Source organism: Amyelois transitella, chromosome 7 (assembly GCF_032362555.1).
Source record: "Amyelois transitella isolate CPQ chromosome 7, ilAmyTran1.1, whole genome shotgun sequence".
NCBI classification, from domain to species: domain Eukaryota; kingdom Metazoa; phylum Arthropoda; class Insecta; order Lepidoptera; family Pyralidae; genus Amyelois; species Amyelois transitella.
The window spans coordinates 27,501-49,778 of NC_083510.1; the positions used below are offsets into that span (position 1 = coordinate 27,501).

Consider the following 22,278-nt stretch of genomic DNA (forward strand, 5'->3'; position numbering starts at 1 on the left):
AACCTAACCCGCGGTTAACCTAACCCGCGGTTAACCTAACCCGCGGTTAACCTAACCCGCGGTTAACCTAACCCGCGGTTAACCTAACCCGCGGTTAACCTAACCCGCGGTTAACCTAACCCGCGGTTAACCTAACCCGCGGTTAACCTAACCCGCGGTTAACCTAACCCGCGGTTAACCTAACCCGCGGTTAACCTAACCCGCGGTTAACCTAACCCGCGGTTAACCTAACCCGCGGTTAACCTAACCCGCGGTTAACCTAACCCGCGGTTAACCTAACCCGCGGTTAACCTAACCCGCGGTTAACCTAACCCGCGGTTAACCTAACCCGCGGTTAACCTAACCCGCGGTTAACCTAACCCGCGGTTAACCTAACCCGCGGTTAACCTAACCCGCGGTTAACCTAACCCGCGGTTAACCTAACCCGCGGTTAACCTAACCCGCGGTTAACCTAACCCGCGGTTAACCTAACCCGCGGTTAACCTAACCCGCGGTTAACCTAACCCGCGGTTAACCTAACCCGCGGTTAACCTAACCCGCGGTTAACCTAACCCGCGGTTAACCTAACCCGCGGTTAACCTAACCCGCGGTTAACCTAACCCGCGGTTAACCTAACCCGCGGTTAACCTAACCCGCGGTTAACCTAACCCGCGGTTAACCTAACCCGCGGTTAACCTAACCCGCGGTTAACCTAACCCGCGGTTAACCTAACCCGCGGTTAACCTAACCCGCGGTTAACCTAACCCGCGGTTAACCTAACCCGCGGTTAACCTAACCCGCGGTTAACCTAACCCGCGGTTAACCTAACCCGCGGTTAACCTAACCCGCGGTTAACCTAACCCGCGGTTAACCTAACCCGCGGTTAACCTAACCCGCGGTTAACCTAACCCGCGGTTAACCTAACCCGCGGTTAACCTAACCCGCGGTTAACCTAACCCGCGGTTAACCTAACCCGCGGTTAACCTAACCCGCGGTTAACCTAACCCGCGGTTAACCTAACCCGCCCACCGGGTGAATTTTGTTTTCTTACATTCTCTTGAAAGTGAAGCTACACCGCGTTTTACTTTGGTTACAACGCCATCTAGTAACAATTGCGGTAAACTTTTTACCTTGTTGCTCTTTCTATCTACTTGAATGACCACAAATGAAACCATTCATTCATGATATCCATATCATTTATGATAATAGCTCGCAGCTAGTATCATTGTGTATGTTTGTATTGCTTTTATAAAAGCTTTTATTTAGTTTTATTGGTATTTAGTTTAAATTTTCAATTTAAAGACCCACTTCCCGGTATCGGATTGAGCTGAAATTTTGCATGCTGGTCCAGAACCGATGACAATGCATTTTGATCATAAACGTGACCTGCTGCTGCGAGGATCTGCTCCGTACGAGAAATCTTCGCCACATAAAGGGTTGTCTTACTTTAGGGTTGGTTTTGAGGGTTTTTAGGGTTGGTTACTCCTCAATATTCAACTGCTGAATAGGTTTTGAGATATAGTCGTTATAAGCAATTTGCAGCGAAACATTTAATACGGCCAACCGGCTAATACGCGTGACCGCCTGACCGGTAGCATTCTACTTATAACACTTCCTTTGTATGTTTGTCTGTTTTTACCTCTTACCTACTTTTAAACTGATTATGTCTATCTTTTAAGTTGTTGTTGATTATGAGTATTTAATTGTAAACACAACTGTCTTTGATATCACTTAATTTCAATGAACATCTTAGAAGATATTACTATTTTAAAGTAAAGTTAAGTATCAGCCTGTAAGATCCCACTACTGGGCAAAGGCCTCTCATCTCACTATACGGTCTCCGTTCCGTCGCGGGTAGTGATATAACACATAACAATTAGCAGCTATAATTGATAAAGCCGAGGAGGATGTTTGCAAAAATAAATATGATGCCCAAAATAACTATTCCACGCGGGCGCAGCTAGTTAGTATATATTTTCTGTATTATCAAAAAAAAAACAATACAATACAATTCCTTAAAATGTATGTATATTTAATTTAATATTTAACAATTTTATGTACAACGAGAGCGATGGGGATTGACTGCGGGCGCGCGGAGCGTCCTCGCGGCGGGTCAGAGCGCCGCGAGCGCGTGCGGCGCGGGCGCAGCCAGCGCGGGCGGCGCGGGGGGCAGCGCGGGGGGCAGGTGCGGCGGCGGCTCCGGCTCGTCCAGGTCGAGCGCCGCGTCGATCATGGTGGTGTCGTGCAGCAGCCGCAGCCGCGACGCCGACAGCGCGCCGCCGCCCGCCACCGCGCCGCCGCCCGCGCCCCCCGCGCCCCCCGCCGGCCCGCCCGCCGCGCCGCGCACGTCCTGCAGCGGCAGCGGGTCGAGGTCGAGGCTGCGGTTCATGTACACGTGGCGCGCCGCTTCGCCCTCGAACAGGTTGGTGTAGCTGCCGCCGACCGCTCCTGCATGTTTGTGTGAATTTCATGTTACAGAACTAATCAACTGTGTTAACTAATAACATGTACGGCAATTATAACAACAGTACATAGGTAAATCTATTTAAAATTGGCAATCCATAAAAAAAATATATATATTTTATCATTAAAATCTTAACAATGTTTTCGCTTGTCCACATTCTATTCTAAGTTTGGATATTTGTGAAGGTGACGTTGTTGAAGAAAATGCTGCAGTGCAGTTTGTTACCGCTTCCTGTTAATTTGTAAACTTAGTTTTAAGTAATTTATTTGACGTCAACCAATGTTGTGAAAGCAAAAGTTTTGACAATTATTAAACGATATGAAGTATCCTATAATAATGAATAAAAATTTTGAATTATAAGTTTTTTAAAATTATGATTATGATAATAAATCAATCTACGTAATGGGTGGAAATATGTTGCATAATATTATCGTTAATTTTAACACTAAACCACTACTTATCAATAAATGTTAACGACAATCATATCTTTATGATATTCTGATTATGACTCGTAAAATATAATGTGATGTGACGCACTCGTATTAAAAAAATTCAAGATTAAATTCCTTAGTTAAGGAAAGAAACTATAGATGTAAATGACCAAGAAATAAAAAGCAAAACAATATCTCTATTGCCAGCAGTCGAAGCTGTATTTTGTGTCAACAAATATGCCATCAAAAACATCCTGTAAATAAACCAAGTCTCACAGCTCAGTCTTTCTACCGTAAATAGTTGTAAGATCTATGTAATACCGTTTCGAAAAGATTGATAGGCTACAGAAGATTAAAGAGCCAGCCACAGAGAGCGGTGCTGGTGGTACTGACCGTCGCGGGCCGAGCGCGGCGGCTGCAACGAGGTGACGGCCAACGCGGACAGCGGCGCGGGGCGCGGCGACGGCGGCGCGCCCGGCAGCGCTCGCGCGAACGCGGGCGGCAACTCATCCTTCAAGTCGATCGTGAACACTCCGCGACTGCGAACACACATTCGGCTCGTTACACCATGACCTCAATATAGACTATTGGTGAACATACCGACCTATCGGCATAGACGTGATACGCACCGGTCGATGAGGCTGGGGGCGAGGGGGCCGCACAGAACGTGCCAGCAGTTGGCGCACGCGTTACCCCGCGAGTACGGGTTGGGGTTGGACACGCCGCGCCGCGTCGAGAACGAGCCCTTGATCTGCAAACGGATATATCATATTATATCATTCGGACGACAGGGACGCGCTAATCTAAAGATAAGAGATGGGAGAGAGTACTCACATCTTCGTTGGTGGTCTGGTCGGTGGAGGCGAGGTAGGTGTGGAAGCCGGCCAGGCCCAGCACGGACCACACGGACAGGAAGCAGACGGCCGCCACGACGGCGGAGGCGGGCGCCGAGCGCAGCGCCGGGCCCAGCCCCGAGCCGCGCGCCTCCAGCGCGAGATGCGTCACCGCACACGCGAACACGAACGCCGCCAAGAAAGACAGCGACACCACGAACGTGTAGAAGTAGCGGTAGTTGCGCTTGCCCACGCAATTGCCCACCCACGGACAGTGGTGGTCGAAGCGGTCCACGCAGTTGTCGCAGAGCGAGCAGTGCGAGGCGCGCGGCGGCCGGAACATCTTGCAGGTGAAGCAGTACTTGAGCTTGACGGGCCGGCCGCGCACCAGCACCTCGCGCGCGCGCGGCGGGGGCCGGCCGGCGCCGCCCGCGGGCTCGCAGCCGGCCTCCAGCGCGGCCGCCTCGTGCGGCGCGGCGCGCGGGATGATGCCGGGGTCGCTGAGCGCCGTGCGCAGCAGCGCCGACAGCGTGAACACGAACAGCGCGCCGCTGGCGGCGGGCACGGCGGCGGACACGCGCGCGGCCAGGTAGGGGCAGTCGAAGGCGAAGTGCAGCGCGCACGTGCCGCAGATGAGCGCCAGCGTGAGCGCGAACACGCCGGGGTGCGGCGCCGTCATGAGGCGGCCGTCGCACCAGAACCGGTTGCGGCCCGCGAACACCTCCCACTTGCGCGTCACGCGCCGCGACGCCATCGCACCATCACCTGCTACTGCTTCACCCCTACCGCGAATTTAAATCAACATTCATTAAAATAAATTAAAAGTCTTTATGCTCATACTATAAATCTTCTCTACCAACCAGCATGGAATGTTTTACTAGATTATTGTGTCCCTTTTTGTTTAGTTGCCTTCAATATAAAAAAGAAATGGAGTGGTCCTATCCTAAACTGGGAATCAGCCACAACATTTTGTTTTTATGTAAAGATTTTTTCTGTTTTACTATATACATTGGACTTATACTCATACATACAATCGGAATCATGGTTTACAGAGCCAAGGGCACATGGCGGATGCTTCAGCTTAATGAGATATAGGATAAATTCATTATCTGTTTCACTGTACACAATAATAATCAAAAATTATAACCATGTTCCAATCTACTGACTAGTATTGATTCATCTCTTTGCTGGATTTACCCACTTCAGAATGTGGAAATATGTTAGCCAAGCAGGCCAGAAATCACAATAGCAGATGTTCTGTACAGATGTACCTGAGTTGTCCTGCCTTCTAGTCATAAAGCCATAGAACTGTACTTTGTCTATTGTTTATTGTGCAGTACAGAACAATACACTTTATTTTTTAGTAAAAGACAGTAGTTCCAACTTTACACATAAATGATTTTAATTGATTTATGTTAAAATTTATGTCTATTAAAGATGAAATGGATATTTATTTTTTTATTATTACACAAAACAGAACACAAATAAGTACATATAATAAGATAAAAAAGAAATAGTAGAAACAGATCTGGGTCGTATCCCACAGGATGTGTTTATGCAAAAAACTAACAGGGACTATATATTTATCTATTTATTTAAACTTTATGCACGTAAAATCTACAACAGGTATGTAATATATATATATATATGTATATATATATATATATTATATATATATGGGGATATCCAGCAAATATCTGGTAACTGGTCTATCTGGTAGCCTTAATACAGCAGATAACTGCTATTCCGCCAGATGGGCATCCAGCCTAATTAAAAATCTATCTGGATAATTTTGTCTTAAGAAAAATATAAGTAGTTTTAACTTAAACAAATACTGATCTATGGGCAAATCATGGTCAATATAAACCAATTTCTCTGCATTGAGAGGTAACAGTAAGACATTGAATGAACTGCTAACTTCCCTCATCAATGAAAAGACCCAAAGCGAACTAAGGGCACCCAATCATTTGTGCGCCGCCTATGCAAGTATGTGTGTGGTGCATCAAATGGCTCAGTTCCACCAGATATTCGATGGCCAGTTATCCGGTCATGTGGTCGGCCAAATATATGGTATCTGGCCAAACTACTATCCCTTTCATCTCTAGTAGGTATGTATGAATGCTGTTGATGTTTATGTTAAAATTTATGTACTGATTAAGGTTCTTTAATTTGGCAATAAAGTTTATTCTATTTTATTGATCTAGCAAACTAAGCCCTCAATTGAAATGGGATAACTATATATCACTATATTTAATCTACTACCACAAAGTCATTAAGTAAACTTTATACTAAAACCATCAAAAATGGGAAAACATAGCATACATACATACAATACATCATCAAATAACATGGAAAGTAAAAAACTTATAATATTTTGACTCCTCTGTCAAAATCAAGGATGATGAATGAATCGCGTGATTAGATTGGGTGGAGTTGGCCAGACGCTGATGATATTTTGCCACAAGTTAAATGGAAGAGGAGCAGGGATCTTTAACGTGACTTACCCAGAAATGTAAGTCAAATAATTTCGCTGGAATATCGTAACTCACGAGCAACAAACGTGAACCATTCTTTGGGGACAGAATACTTTATTGATAGTGACAATCGTCGATTTGGAACAATTGATATATTTACAACACACACTTTAGAGACTTCCAAAACTTTCACGATTTAAATTAAACATAATAAAGATAAAATACAATTCGCCTGGTATAAAATATTTCGAAATAAAAACAAAGTAAGAACTAAAACTTTCTTCGACTCTTCGTTCGTTTATTTCCTTCGAGTTTACATCACAGACTAAATAAATTACCATTATTTTATCTGACACTGATAATGTAGCACATGCAGCCATACATTGACATTGACTGATCTCGGTTTGGTTAAGAATTATGGAATACTAGAATAAAACCATATATTACTCCATTCAATGCAATAAATTGGGAATTTAAGAATAAACAATTATTAACACGCGTAGGAATTGCAGCTCAGAATTTTTGAATAGGTATGTAACATCCTATTGATTGACATTGACGCAATCAGATTGATAAGAATGTCAATGTCTTGTCGTGTGAGAATACGTCAAAAATAAATACGTGTCAAATATTTCAATATTGACATTGACTCGATGGAATTGTCCCTTCCTTCTCTCTCTTGTTACGTTACTTTAACTAAGTTTTTCTACGGTAAAAACACGAAAGGAAAGGGTTACTGAATAGAAAGTAGGTACCTTCCTGTCTCGGTATATACGGCATGGGAAAACGTTTTTTGAATATTTGTCAGAAATGAACGAAAATGGCAATAAAAGGACATGTCAAATATAAAAGTTACTCATAATCGGTGACCAATCGGTCCAGTCCTGACTAGACTAGCGCGCAGACAGTAGGTCAGGACTAAGCATGGGGCTGGAAGGAGGCCGACGCGAGGCACTAATAGTGTGCGGCTTGTGCGCCGCCTGGTACGCAGTGAGCTCTGCCTCCAATGTGGTGGGCAAGCTGGTGCTGACGGATTTCCCGTTCCCGGTGACGGTGAGCATGGTGCAGCTGCTGTCCATCGTGCTGTACTCGGCGCCAGCATTCCGCGCGGCGGGCGTGCGGCGTGCCCCGGAATTCCCGCGCCGCTACTTCTGGCGCGTGCTGGTGCCCCTCGCCTTTGCCAAATTCTTTACAACCATGTTCTCTCAGATTTCAATTTGGAAAGTGCCTATATCATATGCTCACACAGGTGATGCCAAATAACATACCTACCTATCTAGTTTAATCTTAATACTATCTCTTGTGATGGTTAGCAAAGGGCAGCTGTATAGTGCATGTATCTATTATACAGATCTTCAGCTTGAATGATGAAAAACGCATGTGTTGTGTCTGTACATACTTCTATATTCATCCCATATTTTAACCCCTATTCCCCTTTTTTTGCAATCAAAAATAGCTATAATAGGTTCTTCCTAAGGTTCAACTCTATCACTGTACCAAATTTCAATTAAATCAAAATAAAAAGTGTGAAAGCATAACAGACAGACAAGAGTTACTTTCCCATAATTTGATCACAATACATTTGTATAGGCCTTCCTACTCCAACCTCTCCTTGTATATTTGCTTAGTCAACCTGCTTTCGTTCATCATCTCCACATGATCAAACCATCTCAACATTCACTTATCATGCTGTTTTTTTCCGATCACTCAATTCACACTGATCATACTCCTTAACTTTCCAGGATACCCAAATTTAAGATACTATAAAATATAATTTATGTCTTGCTTTGAAGATATGAGTCATTAGTTAAAGGCTATTTAATTACATTTATTCGCACTGGAAATCATGACTCCTAAAATAGGGATCTAGTGGAAAGATGTGGTCTCTGCCTACCCCTCTGGGAAAGAGGCGTGATTAATGTTTGTAAAATAGGGCACTGAGGTGAAAAACAATCACATCACTAAGTCTGTCTTTATATATATTCTAAAAAATTACTCTAAAAATCTTTATTTGTATGTAGACATCCATTGAAAATGCTACAGTGTAGTTTGTTCCGCCGCTTCTTCTACACATGCGCTTTGGAAGCGGTAGTAATTATAACTAGTTGAGTGATGTGATGGCAACAAGTGATACCTTGTATCCAATTTGAAAATAAATCTATTCTATTCTTAGGTATATTTGAGGTCTTTTGGCGCTGTTGGTTAACAATTTTGGTAAACGGCAGTGAAAGCAACCACGCCGCTGTGGACGGCGGGGCTGGCGTACGTGCTGTTCGGCGAGCGACAGCCGCGCGGCGTGGCGGGCGCGCTGCTGCTGATCGCGGGCGGCGTGGCGGTCGCGTCCGCCACCGAGCTGCACTTCGACGCGGCCGGGCTCGGCGCCGCGCTGGCCGCCGCCGCGCTGCTCTCGCTGCAGCACCTCTACTCCAAGCGCGTCATGCGCGACACCGGCGTGCACCACCTGCGGCTGCTGCAGCTGCTGGGCGGGCTGGCCACGCTGCTGTTCGCGCCGGTGTGGGCGTGGCGCGACGGGGCCACCCTGTGGCGCGAGGCGGGCTGGCTGCGCGACTGGGAGCGCACGGCGCCGCTGCTGGCGCTGGACGGGCTGCTGGCGTGGCTGCAGGCGGTGTGCGCCTTCAGCGTGCTGTGGCGGGTGTCGCCGCTGGCGTACGCGGTGGCGTCGGCGGCCAAGCGCGCGGCCGTGGTGGGCGCGTCGCTGCTGGTGCTGCGCAACCCCGCGTCGGCCGCCAACGTGGCGGGCATGGCGCTGGCGGCGGCCGGCGTGCTGCTCTACAACCGCGCCAAGCTGCGCGCCCGGGAGCGGGCGCCGCCGCCGCTGCTGCCTGTCTGACTTCTAATAACTAACTTGCCGTATTGTTTCATCTTTCATGCTAGCCAGTGCAATAAAATCTTTATTGTATGAGTTATGTAGAAATATTAAATTTAAAAAAAATAGCCTAGCTGCCACCGAATTAATTATTTTTCTAGAATCTTACTTCTGGGTAAACTGACGAATGTGATTTGTAATCTAATACAATTTAGTACTAACATAAAACATACTCGTTACAGCGATTTTTCAACGCGCCGAACTGAAAAAAATTAACAAACGGCTTTAGTTAAAGAATTTATTATTAAATAGTGAAATATTTACATGTGTAAGTAGAAAAATGTGAACATAGTTCAAGTGTAAAATGTCAATTATTTAACGGAAACACAGATAATTAACCCACGTTTTATTTATGTTTTGTTGTTACTACATGAACATAAGGTAAATGAGCCGACTATCACTCGACACAAAAGTGGTAGTGCACGTTAATAAATATTCAGAGCCTAAAAATAATAATGTATTTAAGAAGGAAGTCTTATATTTTTATATACTTTGGGTAGCAAGGACAACTCTCTATAGAGTACCAACAGTATATTAGAGGTTTTGCTTGCTCAATGCTTTGAAAGCTTTTTAAACTGAATGTCAGCAGACAACATTTGAAGATTAAGCTAAAAATTACCATTATTAATTTATGCCTAACATTCGAGATATATTGAGATTATTATTTTTTTTACCTCAAAAATATGCGTAGGTAGAAAATATGTTACTGTACGTTGTGTTTATGTAAATAAGTAGAATTCGTATAATTATAATGTACAGACAATATGATTCATAACAGTATTTAAAAAAATTGAAAAGTATTTTATACTTTGTTTTATAACGGAATTAAAATTGTACTTATATTTTGTTTTATATTCGGCGTTTTATTTCTTTGGTGCTTTTCGCTTTTACTCACTCACTCATAAAATCGCAAAAACTAGGTACAGAACCAATCATTTTAGCAGGAAGGTTGAATGTAACTAGGAGACGTCCGCGAAGAAAAGATTTTGTAATTTGCGGAAACAGAAGTTAACAGGATTCACATTTAGGTAGACCTAACCGTTTCAATCAACGATAAACCAAAGAGTATATAACCGTTAATGCTCTACTCTCGGCGAGGACAAGAATGTGCAGGATACACGCGCTTGTCCTCGCCTCGCCCTGTATTTAGTATATTGCAAAAAATCGTTAATATAATAGTAATTCAGAAACTTTCTTATCATTAACAACTCAATTTACTTTTACAAAACGTACTTTGAATGTACTTATGTTATAATGAAGCAGAAACACTTCTTGAAAATAATGTCAGCACTTGCAATTCCAAATTTAAATTCTCACATATTGACCCTATTGACATTATAAATACCTTTAAAGAACTTTATCTGAAAAAGTCTGAGGATCATTGGGTATGTCGGTTGTTGTGATATGACATATTATAAATATTATAGTTGGGGACTTAGCATATACATATATTCAATAATTGTGTTGACCAAGGGATTTTCCCAAATTTAATGAAGTATAGTAAATTAATTCTACTATTCAAGAAAGGTGAAAAATCGGAGCCTGGTAAATATAGACCAATCTCAATTTTACCAATTTTGAGCAAGGTGTTCGAAAGAATCATGCTTAATCAAATGCAGCTTTACTTTAAGTCTAATAAATTATTTCATAGTCAGCTATACGGCTTTACTGAGGGGAAATGTACAACAGATGCAGGTGTGGCTCTTGTCACACATATTCTCAATGCATGGGAAGACTCACAGGATGCCATCGGGGTGTGTGTGTGTGTGTCACTCATTACGAGTTCGACACTACCGCTGTTGAACTAATTAAATCATATCTTAGTGATAGAATTCTAGATTACAGACGGTAGATTTAAATAATACAAAATTGAAAGGTAAAAATTGGGGTACCGCAAGGTTCCATTTTGGGACCTTTTCTCTTTCTGGTATATATCAACGACCTGCCTTGCATAAAAATAGAAAATTTTACAACTTTAGTTGTCAATGGCGTCCAACTTACGGTACTATCCCGGCAACTAAAAGTGGTGAAATCTACCAGTGCTTTTCCCATGACAAACTAATTATGTATTTACAAAATTAGTACCTAGTGATCATATTTTATTTTATTTTATTTTATATATTTGGATGACCAACAGCAAGTTTTACAATCATTAGATTTTCTATTATACATTTAAAAGCCAATTACAGGTCTTCACTAATAAAAACAGTTTAAAAAATAAGATTTTCGAGAACGCCAATTATTAAACACACACTAGTTAATTACAACATTGAAGCAAATGCTTAAGTGCATACATACTGTGAATAATTAGACTTAAGAAGATAAATGTTACCTAATACTTAATCACAAAATAAATTTTCATACAATATATGCTTAGCCCTTGCTGGAGGCTTACCACGACGTCTTATAGCAGGACCTAAATTGAACTGCACTGCTTTTTCGTACCATGACATCAATATTACCGTGTACTTTGAGCTCCTACATTTTTTATTCGAAAATATTCCACATTGTTGTTATTAACGTTAGAAGTAACATTAAAGTGTTTCCCTGGCTTAAATACAGCTGTGTTGTCGTTTTTTCACGTTTAAACTGGACTACAAAGAAGAAATCAAGAGAAAGATAAGTTGCAATTTTTACACTACTTTGGACGTGAGCGCGGAATTTTTCTACCTACCTTCGACTAAACTTGCATTTTAAGTTGTCAATAGTGTCAATATCAATTGAGTGACAGTGACAGTCCTCTGACATCTGTCATCTGAAATTCGACTTTGACGTTCGACGTACGCATAGTATTGCCATTTTAAAAAAAAAAAAAAATTGCAAGATATCTTTGAATGCTGCAATATGAGTCTCTGCAAAAAATGTTCAAAGCAAATTAAAGCGAGTGATGTAAAATCTTGCTCTAGATGCCCGAATTCTTTTCATTACCAGTGTTTGGGTGTTCCTTCAGAGAATTTCAGCAAGGAATCTAAGACGTACAAGGCAACTTGGAAGTGTCAAGATTGTAAACTTGCTGATAGTCGAGTGACCACTCCTTCACCAGCAACAACAGACACATCTCCCAGTAATATTAGCGAGGATTTGAAAACTTACTTAGAAAAATTGCTTGAAGAACACCTATCAAAATTCTCTAGAGATATCAAACGCGATTTTGCGGCTGAAAGTGTGGACACAAGGAGCAAACTACAGGAACTTACGGAGAGCATTGTCTATATGTCATCTGGGTACGAGGAAGTTAAAGCTGACCTTGAGTCTAAGGAGAACAGGATAAGGACATTAGAGACTGAAAACGCTGGGTTAAAATCACAAGTTGTAGATTTGAACACCAGGCTGAATAATCTTGAGCAACAGTCACGCGACTGCAATATTGAAATCCAGTGCGTGCCTGAACACAAATCTGAGAATCTGAGCACTATTGTAAAGCAACTCAGCGCCACTGTGGGACTAGGTCTTCGAGAGCACGAAGTACTCAACTATCACCGAGTCGCGAAGGTCAACCAGGATTCATCCCGTCCTCGTTCTATAGTCGTAAAATTATCCAGCCCACTGGTCCGTGACAATCTAATTGCAGCAGTCAAGACCTTCAATAGGGTCCACCAACACGATAAGCTGAATTCTTCTCATTTCGGGTTAGCAGGCGAAAGGACACCAGTGTACATCTGCGAACATCTATCTCCCAGCAATAAGCAACTCCACGCAGCAGCACGGAAATTCGCAAAGGAGAAGAAATACCAGTTCGTGTGGGTCAGAAACGGCAAGGTGCATTTGAGAAAAGACCCAACCTCAAAGAGTTTTGTAGTTAGAGATATAGATTTCTTGAGTACCCTGTAATACGTCGTATTGTACCTAGTTGAAAATACTTTTCACTTTTCATCCTTAAACTTAATTATTTGAATGGTATCTTTAAAAACATTAAATCTAAATTTTCTGTATCAAAACGTGAGAGGTCTCAATACAAAAACTGACATAATTCTGGCCAATGCACTGAAACAAGAGGCGGATGTTATTCTGTTGACGGAGTCATGGCTGAAGGAATCTGTTTTTTCTCACGAAATTATTGATAGCCGTTATACAATCTTCAGGCGTGATCGTTATTCTACGGCATCTGAGAGGGAGGGGGGTGGAGGGGTCATCATTGCAGTCCTTAAAAAATACAATCCAGTGCGTAAACTGAAATGGGAGTCAAATAGCGAGGATATGTGGGTGCTACTCAAAGTGAAAAAAGGAAGCTCCATTATCCCAATATGCATAGGCGGTATATATATTCCCTCTCCAGTATCTTATACGAATATGAAGGAAGCAATGTCTAACTTAACGGACGTTGTTCAACATAAGCTTCCTCAACAATCTATTTTAATCCTGGCTGGTGATTTCAATCGTCCTGGAATTCGATGGAACCTTGATCCTTCGTCCAATTTTCTTTTACCTGATTCCTCTACCGACCCTATTGACAACCTACTAGTAGATGCTCTAGCATTCAACAGCCTTAATCAACTTAATCATATTCCAAACTCTAACAACCGTATACTAGATCTCGTAGTTACCAACTCGAACAATTTTTTCAAAGTATCCAGTTGCAGCAATCCTTTGGTGCCGGAAGATACCCATCATCCAACCTTAGATATTTCATTCAAATTGCCTTCTTCTAAACCACCTAAAATTAAAAAAACGATGTATCTTAATTTTTCAAAAGCAAACTACTCAAAAATAAACGAAGAGTTGGAATTAATAGATTGGACCACTTTATTTAAACCTACGCAAAGTATTGACGAAACAGTTGAATTTTTTTATAACACTATAAATCCTATCATTGAAAAATATACTCCCACATGTTATAAAGGTAATAATAGCTACCCCAACTGGTTTAGCAATCCCCTCATCAAAGCTTTAAAGGAGAAAGCAAAGTTTCACCGCAAATACAAAAAATACTTAAACCCTCGAGACTTACTATCCTATCAAATTCTTCGCGATCGTTGTGACAAATTACTACAAGACTGTTTAAACAAGTTAAAGATTGACTCAAAATCTTACATCAAAAATAACCCGAAATATTTCTGGACATTCATTAAATCCACTAGGTCAAACAGCAATGATATACCCGATGAAATGTTTCTTGGTGACCAAACTGCCAGTGGTGGTCAGGAGATTTGCGATTTATTTTCAGATTACTTCAACTCGACATACTCACGTGATCAATCATCAGCCTCACCACAGAACTCTGATACATCATCAATGAGCCAATCTTCTTTGGGTATAATTCAGCTTTCAAAGGACGAGATTCTTAAGTCACTTGAGTCCATTAACACCAATAAGGGACCTGGTCCTGACTCTATCCCTTCTATTTTCCTCAGAAATTGTGCTTCACAACTTGTTACACCTTTGCATTATATTTTCGACAAATCTCTCACATGTGGCCAATTTCCAACTCAGTGGAAACTTGCTCACATTACTCCAATACACAAGCAGGGAGATTGTTGTGACATCAGAAATTTCAGGCCAATATCCATACTGTCTGCTATCCCGAAGCTTTTTGAGTCATTGGTTCAGGAGAAAATACTGTATCATGTTAAACCTATCATAGATTCTCATCAACATGGGTTTTTGAGGGGCAGGTCAACCACATCAAACTTGCTTGAATACGTCACTGACATTTATGATGCACTGGATCATAAAAATGAAGTAGATTCCATTTATACTGATTTTTCTAAAGCTTTTGATGTGGTTGATCACTCTCTACTTGTCCAGAAGTTGGAACATGTGGGAATTTGTGGTAGCCTTCTGAGATGGTGTGAGTCATATCTTCGAAACAGATCTCAGTTAGTCAAGATAAGGGGTTTTAAATCAGCAGCCAAAGATGTTCCTTCGGGTGTTCCTCAAGGCTCTCTTCTAGGGCCTTTGTTCTTTATATTATTTATTAATGACTTGGGTACTACTATATCCTCTAAATATCATTTGTTTGCTGATGATCTTAAACTTTACCGTGTCATAAAAAGTGATGATGACATTATTCAACTACAAAACGATATTGATCGCTTGATTTTATGGTGCAGTAAAAATAAAATGTCACTCAATGAGTCTAAGTGTTTCCACATAAAATTTTCACGTAAAATGTGCCCTAAGTCTTCATTCTACCACATCAATAATCATCCCTTACCTCAGTTGTCTCATACCCGTGATTTAGGCGTGATCATAGACAGCAAACTAGATTTTAAAGAACACATTGATCACATCGCCAAAAAAGGCTCTAGATTGGCTGGTTTTGTAATAAGAAAATGTAAATTTTTTAATGATCCTGAAATAACAATTCTCTTGTTTAATTGCTTCGTGAGATGTTTGTTGGAATATTGTGCTGTTGTTTGGAACCCGTTTTTTCAAGTCCACTCCGGTCGATTGGAAAAGATTCAAAAGAAATTCCTGTATCACCTAACCTACTCAAAAAATATGTGCCGCACTTTGGAATCTTACGAGTCCAGACTATCATATTTTGGAATTAATTCACTGCATCAAAGACGTAACACATTGGATATTTTGTTTTTGCACAGACTAATTAATGGTCTAATTGATTCCCCTGAACTATTAAGTAAAATAAACATATCTGTTCCACGTCCTAGCAGCCGACTTCACAACAGAAAAACTTTTTCTATCCCTTTTGCACGCACATTGTATTTGGTTAATTCACCGATGGTCCGCATCTGCTCTGCATATAACGATGCGGCAACAAAATTTGATATTTTCGGTGCATCGACCAACACTGCCAGGAGAAATATGCTCACATGATTGTTATTTTCTTGTTTTCAACTTCAATTTTATTATTCAGTGTATGTACTACTTTATTTTTTCTTTTGTTTTAATAGAACGCATGTTGTGTTCACTTCGAGAAGATGTTACACTTTCGCACGAGTCTCTGATGTGTTACTAAAGATTTGTTGTTGTGTAATGTCAGTTTTGTGAACCAAATAAAAAAAAAAAAAAAAAAAAAAAAAAATTATAAGCAGGCCTGCGGCAGGTCTGCTCAGTAAACCGTTCACCATTTTTTTTGTATAGAGTTTTCCTACCACAACGGCCACTTTTGACAGCAGGAATTGTTTCTTGCTCGTCGCAAATGTCAAATAAAGCGATTCTTAAAAAGTTACTTTCAGGTAGCTTCTTTGGACATTTTGGCGTTGTTTTGTAAGATATTCACCAAATGTTCCGTGTTTGTTTCCTAAGGATTTGTAGGATAAAGGGCATTAAAATACATGCAAAGCTATTGTTTAATAAGAATTTGATTAAATACCTATGAATTTTTCAAAAAAGTTAAATCTACAGAAGAGTAAGTTGTGTAAACATTAATAACACCCCTAACATTATTGCAAAGATGTGTGACGATTATGAACTGTTTGAGTTTTTGGAAAGTGATTTCAACGAATCCAGAATGGCAAATAAAAAGAAACGTTTAAGGAACAGAAAATAATGATCCTTTTGACTTAGATGAAAATGCTTTCATCAAGGAGTATAGGTATGTAAATGTTCACATATCAACCGCCTTATGCTCTATTATAAAGAAAGATCTATCTCTCTCTTCTCAACAACATGATAACATAATTACTCGTATCTTACTTGTCTAGGTTAACCGCAGACTTGGTGCACAAACTTTGTGAAGAGCTGGAGCCAATAATGGCAAAAAGCTCTAAAAGAGCAACTGATTTAAGCATAGATGCAAAGGTCAATCAAGTTCCATAAAGTACATTATTTTAATAGTAATCCTCTCTTATACAAATATATAAAACTAGAGGCCGCCCGTGACTTCGTCCGCATGGAAACCCTATAAATCCCGCGGGAACTCTGGGATAAAAAGTAGCCTATGTGTTATTCTGGGTCTTCAGCTACCTACATACCAAATTTCATGGTAATCGGTTCAGTAGTTTTTGCGTGAAAGAGTAACAAACATCCATACAAACTTTCGCCTTTATAATAGTAGTAGGATTTCCACAGACTTATGAAAGTCGTCAGTTAAAAAGATTAAGGCACGCTTATATTTACTTAGCTAATTTTATTTATATTATATCAATAATTAAGTTTGATAACAATATGCCTTTTTTGCCTGCAGATTTTTCAATAAATTTGGTATCCCTGGTGTGATTGGATGTATTGATTGTACCCATGTTCGCATAGTAAGGCCTAATGAGCATGAAGATAGATATTTCTGTAGAAAGAAATTCCATTCTCTAAATGTTCAGTTGGTAAATAAACTTTTATTTAATAGTTTTATAGCATAATATATAACACATACAAACATGATCACATCTATGTCCCTTGCGGGGTATTCAGAGCCAACAGTCCCAAAAATACTGATAGGCCGAGATTAATGGTAGATAGAATTGAGATTCAAATAATGGTAGGTTGCTAGTCTATCACCTTAAAAAAAGAATCCCAAATTTATAAGCCTGTCCCTTATTATAATGTAGGTATAATCGAGTAATTTTGAAAAATGTATATTGAATAGGTATATACTAAGTACACGTCTACTGGATGCCTCCATGGGCCCGGGCCAGCCCTAATTCAGGAACAATGTCTATGAACTTTTCATGTTTATGAGTTGGCTAAAACTACTCTCCTACCAATGATTTTCTAATATACATACTTACAATTTTTTTTCCATTGAACCACTTTAGTAATTTCAAATTTTTCTTATTATTTTTTTTTCAGATTTGTGATGCAGATCAACAAATTCTAAGTGTTGATGCGAGTCATCCAGGGTCATTTCATGACTCATTTATATGGAGCCACCATCCTGTACGTTACCATTTGGAAAATTTAGGGTCTGAAGCAACATGGCTTTTAGGTAAGAAAACCTTTGTTGGTGAACTTATTATAGCAAATAATATGAACAATATTGTTTGAAAGATATAATTTTAACACACTTTCAATTAAAACTAGACCAATTAAAAACATGAAATAAAATTTTAAAAGTCAAAAATATTTGTAGGATACAATTTTAAAATAATAATGTATCATTAAATTTATATAAAATATGAATGTTCAAATAAAATAAAAAAATAACAGAGTTATAATGTTTATTTCCAGGTGACTCTGGGTACTCACAACGAAGAACGATGATGACACCTATTTTGGATGCAGAACCGTCTGGTTATATGTGCTTCCGGTGTGTCTACACCGGAAGCATATTATACACAAAAGCATGTAAAGGCTAGGAATGTGATAGAAAGAACTATAGGTCTTCTCAAAGCACGTTTCCGGTGTCTCTTGTGCCACAGGGTGTTGCATTATCAACCACAGGTTGCTGGCTTCATTACAAATGCTTGTGTAATATTGCACAATATTTGTAATGAAAACAACTTGCCTGAAGTAAGGTTGACAGAAGAAGAGCAAGCAAGGGAAGTTGCACAACAACCACCAGTGGAAGCTCTTCATGAACCAGCTGGGCAACACAACATTGAGCTTCAACGTGGTATATCTACACGGCGGGATCTTGTGGCACGTCTCTGGGCTCTTCGCCATACCTGAAAATCAAAAAATGAATTTTATTGCAGATTTTTATTCAATAATATTTCGTTTTTAAGAGTAAGTTATAAGTAGCTATGCAGGTAGTTTATGAACAATAATCTTTTTCATTTAATATTCATCAAAGTAATATAGTTTTTTTATTGTTATTAAATTAAATTGAATACCAATATTTTATTATGTAAAAGCATAAAAGTACTTATTCAATTAGTAAATGTATATATATATATATAATAAGTAAATGTAAATGTTATGTTATGTTAAGTAAAAGAATTTTACATGAATAATTTAATTTGTAAATTTAATTTTGCTTAGTAATCATCTTTCTTTTTTCTTTTTTAAAAGTAGTTCTAGTTTTAATTTTGCTCATTCCAAAATGACATATTTTAAAATAACTTAATAATTATAATAAAAATTAAATAAAACATTTTTTTATTTTAAATATATACAAAACATTCTGTAAATTTGCAGAAAAGTGAATATCTCAAAGAAACTTCAAGTTATTAATGGATTAGCTATACTAATATTATTAAGAGAAATGATTGACATTTTGAAATGGTTTACTGGACCAATTTTGATGAATTTGGCACATTGAATAAATTAATTATTGCTCACCTTCTAATTATAGCCACTAATTCACGGAAGAGACAAATAGCTTCCTGAAGTATTAAACTATTTGCAGCTTCAGTAGCAGCCCTCTGTCGTGCAGCTTCAACTATTTGCACCCTTGCTTCTGCAGCTGTTAAATGAGCACGTCGGCGCCGTCGCCTAGGTTGTGGCGGGGCTTCAGCCTGTACCACACTAGGTACTTCGACGCCGACAGCCTCATCAGAGACAGCTGCTGCGTGGCTTTGTGAAGGATCTGATGATGCAGTAGTAATTTCTACATCTGCAGGTAGAGAATCTGCCTCGATAGAACTAACAGTTTGAGATACCTGAAAATAACAATTGAAATATTCATTCATACAATCACATTCTTATACCATAGGAGTAGACAGAGCTTACAGTCTCAAGAAGACTTAAAGCATTGAATTATTCATTTATCTAATCACATTCTATGACCATAGGAGTAGACAGAGCCAACAGTCTCAAAGGGGCTAAGCCATGCTCAGCTGTATGGCTTTGTAATGTAATCAAATTGTTAAATTTATTATACAAAATACAATCAGTATGGTATATAATTCATCATCACTAGGCTACTATGATATAGTCTATTCACTTAGTTTTATGTACTAGGCGCCTATGACAACACATTTTGAGATCACGATGCCTTAGTCAATAAATATTAATGTTTTATCTCAATCTAGTAATAATGAAATTGAATACATACACTAGAAGGAACTTCTAACCATTCTTCTGTAATGGATTCGACTTCAATACCTCGAATGCCAGAGGGGCCAGCTTCAGGTCTCATATCATCCTAAAAATAAATGGTTTCATTAATACATATATAACATAACATATATTTTTTGTATTAATTATAATTTGTAGGCTTTAATGTATTTAAGGGATCTTACCTGCAATGGGTTCACCTGCACCGCTGGTAAACCCATGCCATATTCCTCACCAAGGATACTTAAAAATTTTATGTCAATTTCTGTTAGCTCTTCCCCACTTGGCGGGCCCCCTCCTGTCCTGCTGATGCTCTCTCGAATTGTTCTATTTTTACGTTTTATTTTGGCCTTCAGGTCCACCCAGTACTAAAACAGTTAAAGAACATTTAGGTATAGTTTAAAACTGAGACAATGTAATTAAAAGAGAAAACTCATGGATTGAGTGCCTGTAGGTCAACACACCAGGCAAACTGGTAGGGCTAGAGATTTTAAATCTGCAGGTTTCACTAAATAAGGATTTCCGAAACTTACTGCAAAAGTGAAAATAAAGATTATTGATTTAAGCAGGTGAAGCTGGGAGTAGGATGAAGATGACTCTAAGAAATAAAGGAATCAATGTTTACATACCTTGGTATTATAAGTAAACACTTTCTACTTACGACATTATATAGTTTTCTTGTAAAATAAATAATAGCCTCAAAAGTTAAGAATATTAAAAATCACTGCGATCCGGCAAACTTCTAAAACTGTTGTGAGGTAAGGCGCGTCGACTTAAAAAGCCGTGACAAGTAAAAAAAAGGATATTTCAAGTGGTTGCAGAACGGCTCTACACATTAAAAACATTATTTATGACTTAGGGACGAATTTAAAGTTATCGAAAACTTTCAAGTATCACTCAAGTATTCTAGCAGGTACCTACCTACTTTAAATTTATGTGACAGGCCGATTCGTTCAAAACCATTTTAAACTAACATTTATTTAATTTATACAAATAAAAGTATTTTATAGCGTGCAACAATGCATTGCAATTCAGAAAAATTTAGGTTTACTTCATATTTAATTAAATTTATAAGTATTTGTTATCTTTAATTATATTATTATTGTATTATTATGGTATTATTATTTTTATTAGAGGTTTGAACGTTTCTTTATTGACATCTCCACATTGAGCCATAGACAAAATAACCGTTCATCATTCAGCTTAAACCGTTCATCTTATAAGACGTCATGGTAGGAGTTTTGAGCAGGCCTGCTAATAAACTGCCTTAATATTTGAACGGTTCTATAAAAGGTTGTGGTAAGCCTCCTGGAGAGGTGTTAAAAATATCAATGTCTATGGTTTTTGCAACAGTGTTGAAAGACTTGCCTACTCGCCATAAAAATGAATTCTGCCTATAATTTGTCGATACTACTGGAAGACTGATAGGGGAATAACGTCGGCGACATTTAGCAGGGACTGAGAAACATACTTTTGACAGGAGCTCAGGAGAATCCACAATAGGCTATTTGACTGTATTAAAAATATACATTTCTTTTATGTCATCAGTCTTAATATTATTTTTGTGGAGCGATTTGTAATAACGCGAGATAAAAATATTGCATTATTTAAACAAAATCCGTCTCAGAAAATTAGGTTTTTATATGCAGCTGTCACGTGACTAAAAACGAACGTGATTGGCTATTTCTATTATGACGTCAATTATCCATAAACAGACTGTCGATCGTACCGTTCCTTAGTGTTCGCTATTATTTTTCAAGATTTTATAAGTGTTTGATCGCTCAGGATTACTCAGATAACATAGGTATTTAATAATGGAAACCAATTCCGCGAAAGCTGACAGTCGAAACCTACCAAAAGTGGACGCAATAATGGTTGGAAGAAGAAATCTGGATTGTCTTCTTAGATAAAGACAATCCAGATTTCTATGCTGCCGAACTGAGGAATGTGAAAACATCAATGTAAGTATATCTTGGTAACCACTGATCTTAGATCATGATCTGAAACCACTTCTTGCGAATATTCAAATCCATCGGCATAGAAAAAAACAGTTTCGTAGGAGATTTTATTGTTGTATTAGTGCATTGAGGCACGGCACAACATTTATAGGAACTCATTTTAATAATTTTCACACATATGACGTGGCACAAGTTAAATAAAACAAGAGAAAATCAAAACTTTTCGAAACACCAACAGGCTTTGTATGATATTTATACGAAATTTACGTCACTGCATGCCATGGCCGCCATATTGCTAAAAGTCGCGTTTTGGCGGCATATTTGAATATTTCATTTTCTTTTTCGATTTTTTAATAAAATAGCTGTAATAAAGGCAGAAAAGTATTTTTGTAGGGCTCCTTATAAACAAATAAATA

General features: G+C 39.3%; 5 protein-coding genes across 6 annotated transcripts; 3 read left to right on the forward strand and 2 right to left on the reverse strand.

Moving 5' to 3' along the window:
• Window positions 1-1,985: 1,985 nt before the first annotated feature.
• Window positions 1,986-6,531, reverse strand: LOC106140793 (palmitoyltransferase ZDHHC18). The gene is made up of 5 exons (XM_013342428.2): window positions 6,212-6,531; window positions 3,709-4,489; window positions 3,504-3,625; window positions 3,268-3,413; window positions 1,986-2,427 (listed from the first exon to the last, which is right to left on the reverse strand). The coding sequence occupies exons 2-5, from the start codon at window positions 4,459-4,461 to the stop codon at window positions 2,093-2,095; spliced, it is 1,356 nt and encodes a 451-aa protein (XP_013197882.2). The 5' UTR covers window positions 4,462-4,489; window positions 6,212-6,531; the 3' UTR covers window positions 1,986-2,092.
• Window positions 6,532-6,818: 287 nt separating this feature from the next.
• LOC106140788 (solute carrier family 35 member E1 homolog) lies at window positions 6,819-9,920 on the forward strand. Its single transcript, XM_013342423.2, has 2 exons — window positions 6,819-7,430; window positions 8,407-9,920. The coding sequence occupies exons 1-2, from the start codon at window positions 7,106-7,108 to the stop codon at window positions 9,030-9,032; spliced, it is 951 nt and encodes a 316-aa protein (XP_013197877.1). The 5' UTR covers window positions 6,819-7,105; the 3' UTR covers window positions 9,033-9,920.
• Window positions 9,921-11,912: 1,992 nt separating this feature from the next.
• Window positions 11,913-12,899, forward strand: LOC132901904 (uncharacterized). Its single transcript, XM_060945079.1, has one exon. It carries the CDS (start codon window positions 11,913-11,915, stop codon window positions 12,897-12,899), a length of 987 nt encoding a protein of 328 aa, XP_060801062.1.
• Window positions 12,900-16,066: 3,167 nt separating this feature from the next.
• LOC106135208 (putative nuclease HARBI1) lies at window positions 16,067-18,997 on the forward strand. 2 transcript variants are annotated; one of them, XM_060945324.1, is made up of 5 exons: window positions 16,067-16,566; window positions 16,676-16,772; window positions 17,158-17,290; window positions 17,757-17,892; window positions 18,135-18,997. In XM_060945324.1, the coding sequence occupies exons 2-5, from the start codon at window positions 16,765-16,767 to the stop codon at window positions 18,260-18,262; spliced, it is 405 nt and encodes a 134-aa protein (XP_060801307.1). In that variant the 5' UTR covers window positions 16,067-16,566; window positions 16,676-16,764; the 3' UTR covers window positions 18,263-18,997. The 2 variants fall into 2 exon arrangements, 1 of the variants encoding a protein (XP_060801307.1); XR_009656957.1 differs by lacking the exon at window positions 16,676-16,772.
• On the reverse strand, window positions 18,251-20,846 carry LOC106135210 (uncharacterized). The gene is made up of 5 exons (XM_060945323.1): window positions 20,534-20,846; window positions 20,090-20,272; window positions 19,903-19,992; window positions 19,188-19,507; window positions 18,251-18,571 (listed from the first exon to the last, which is right to left on the reverse strand). The coding sequence occupies exons 2-5, from the start codon at window positions 20,123-20,125 to the stop codon at window positions 18,526-18,528; spliced, it is 492 nt and encodes a 163-aa protein (XP_060801306.1). The 5' UTR covers window positions 20,126-20,272; window positions 20,534-20,846; the 3' UTR covers window positions 18,251-18,525.
• Window positions 20,847-22,278: the final 1,432 nt, after the last annotated feature.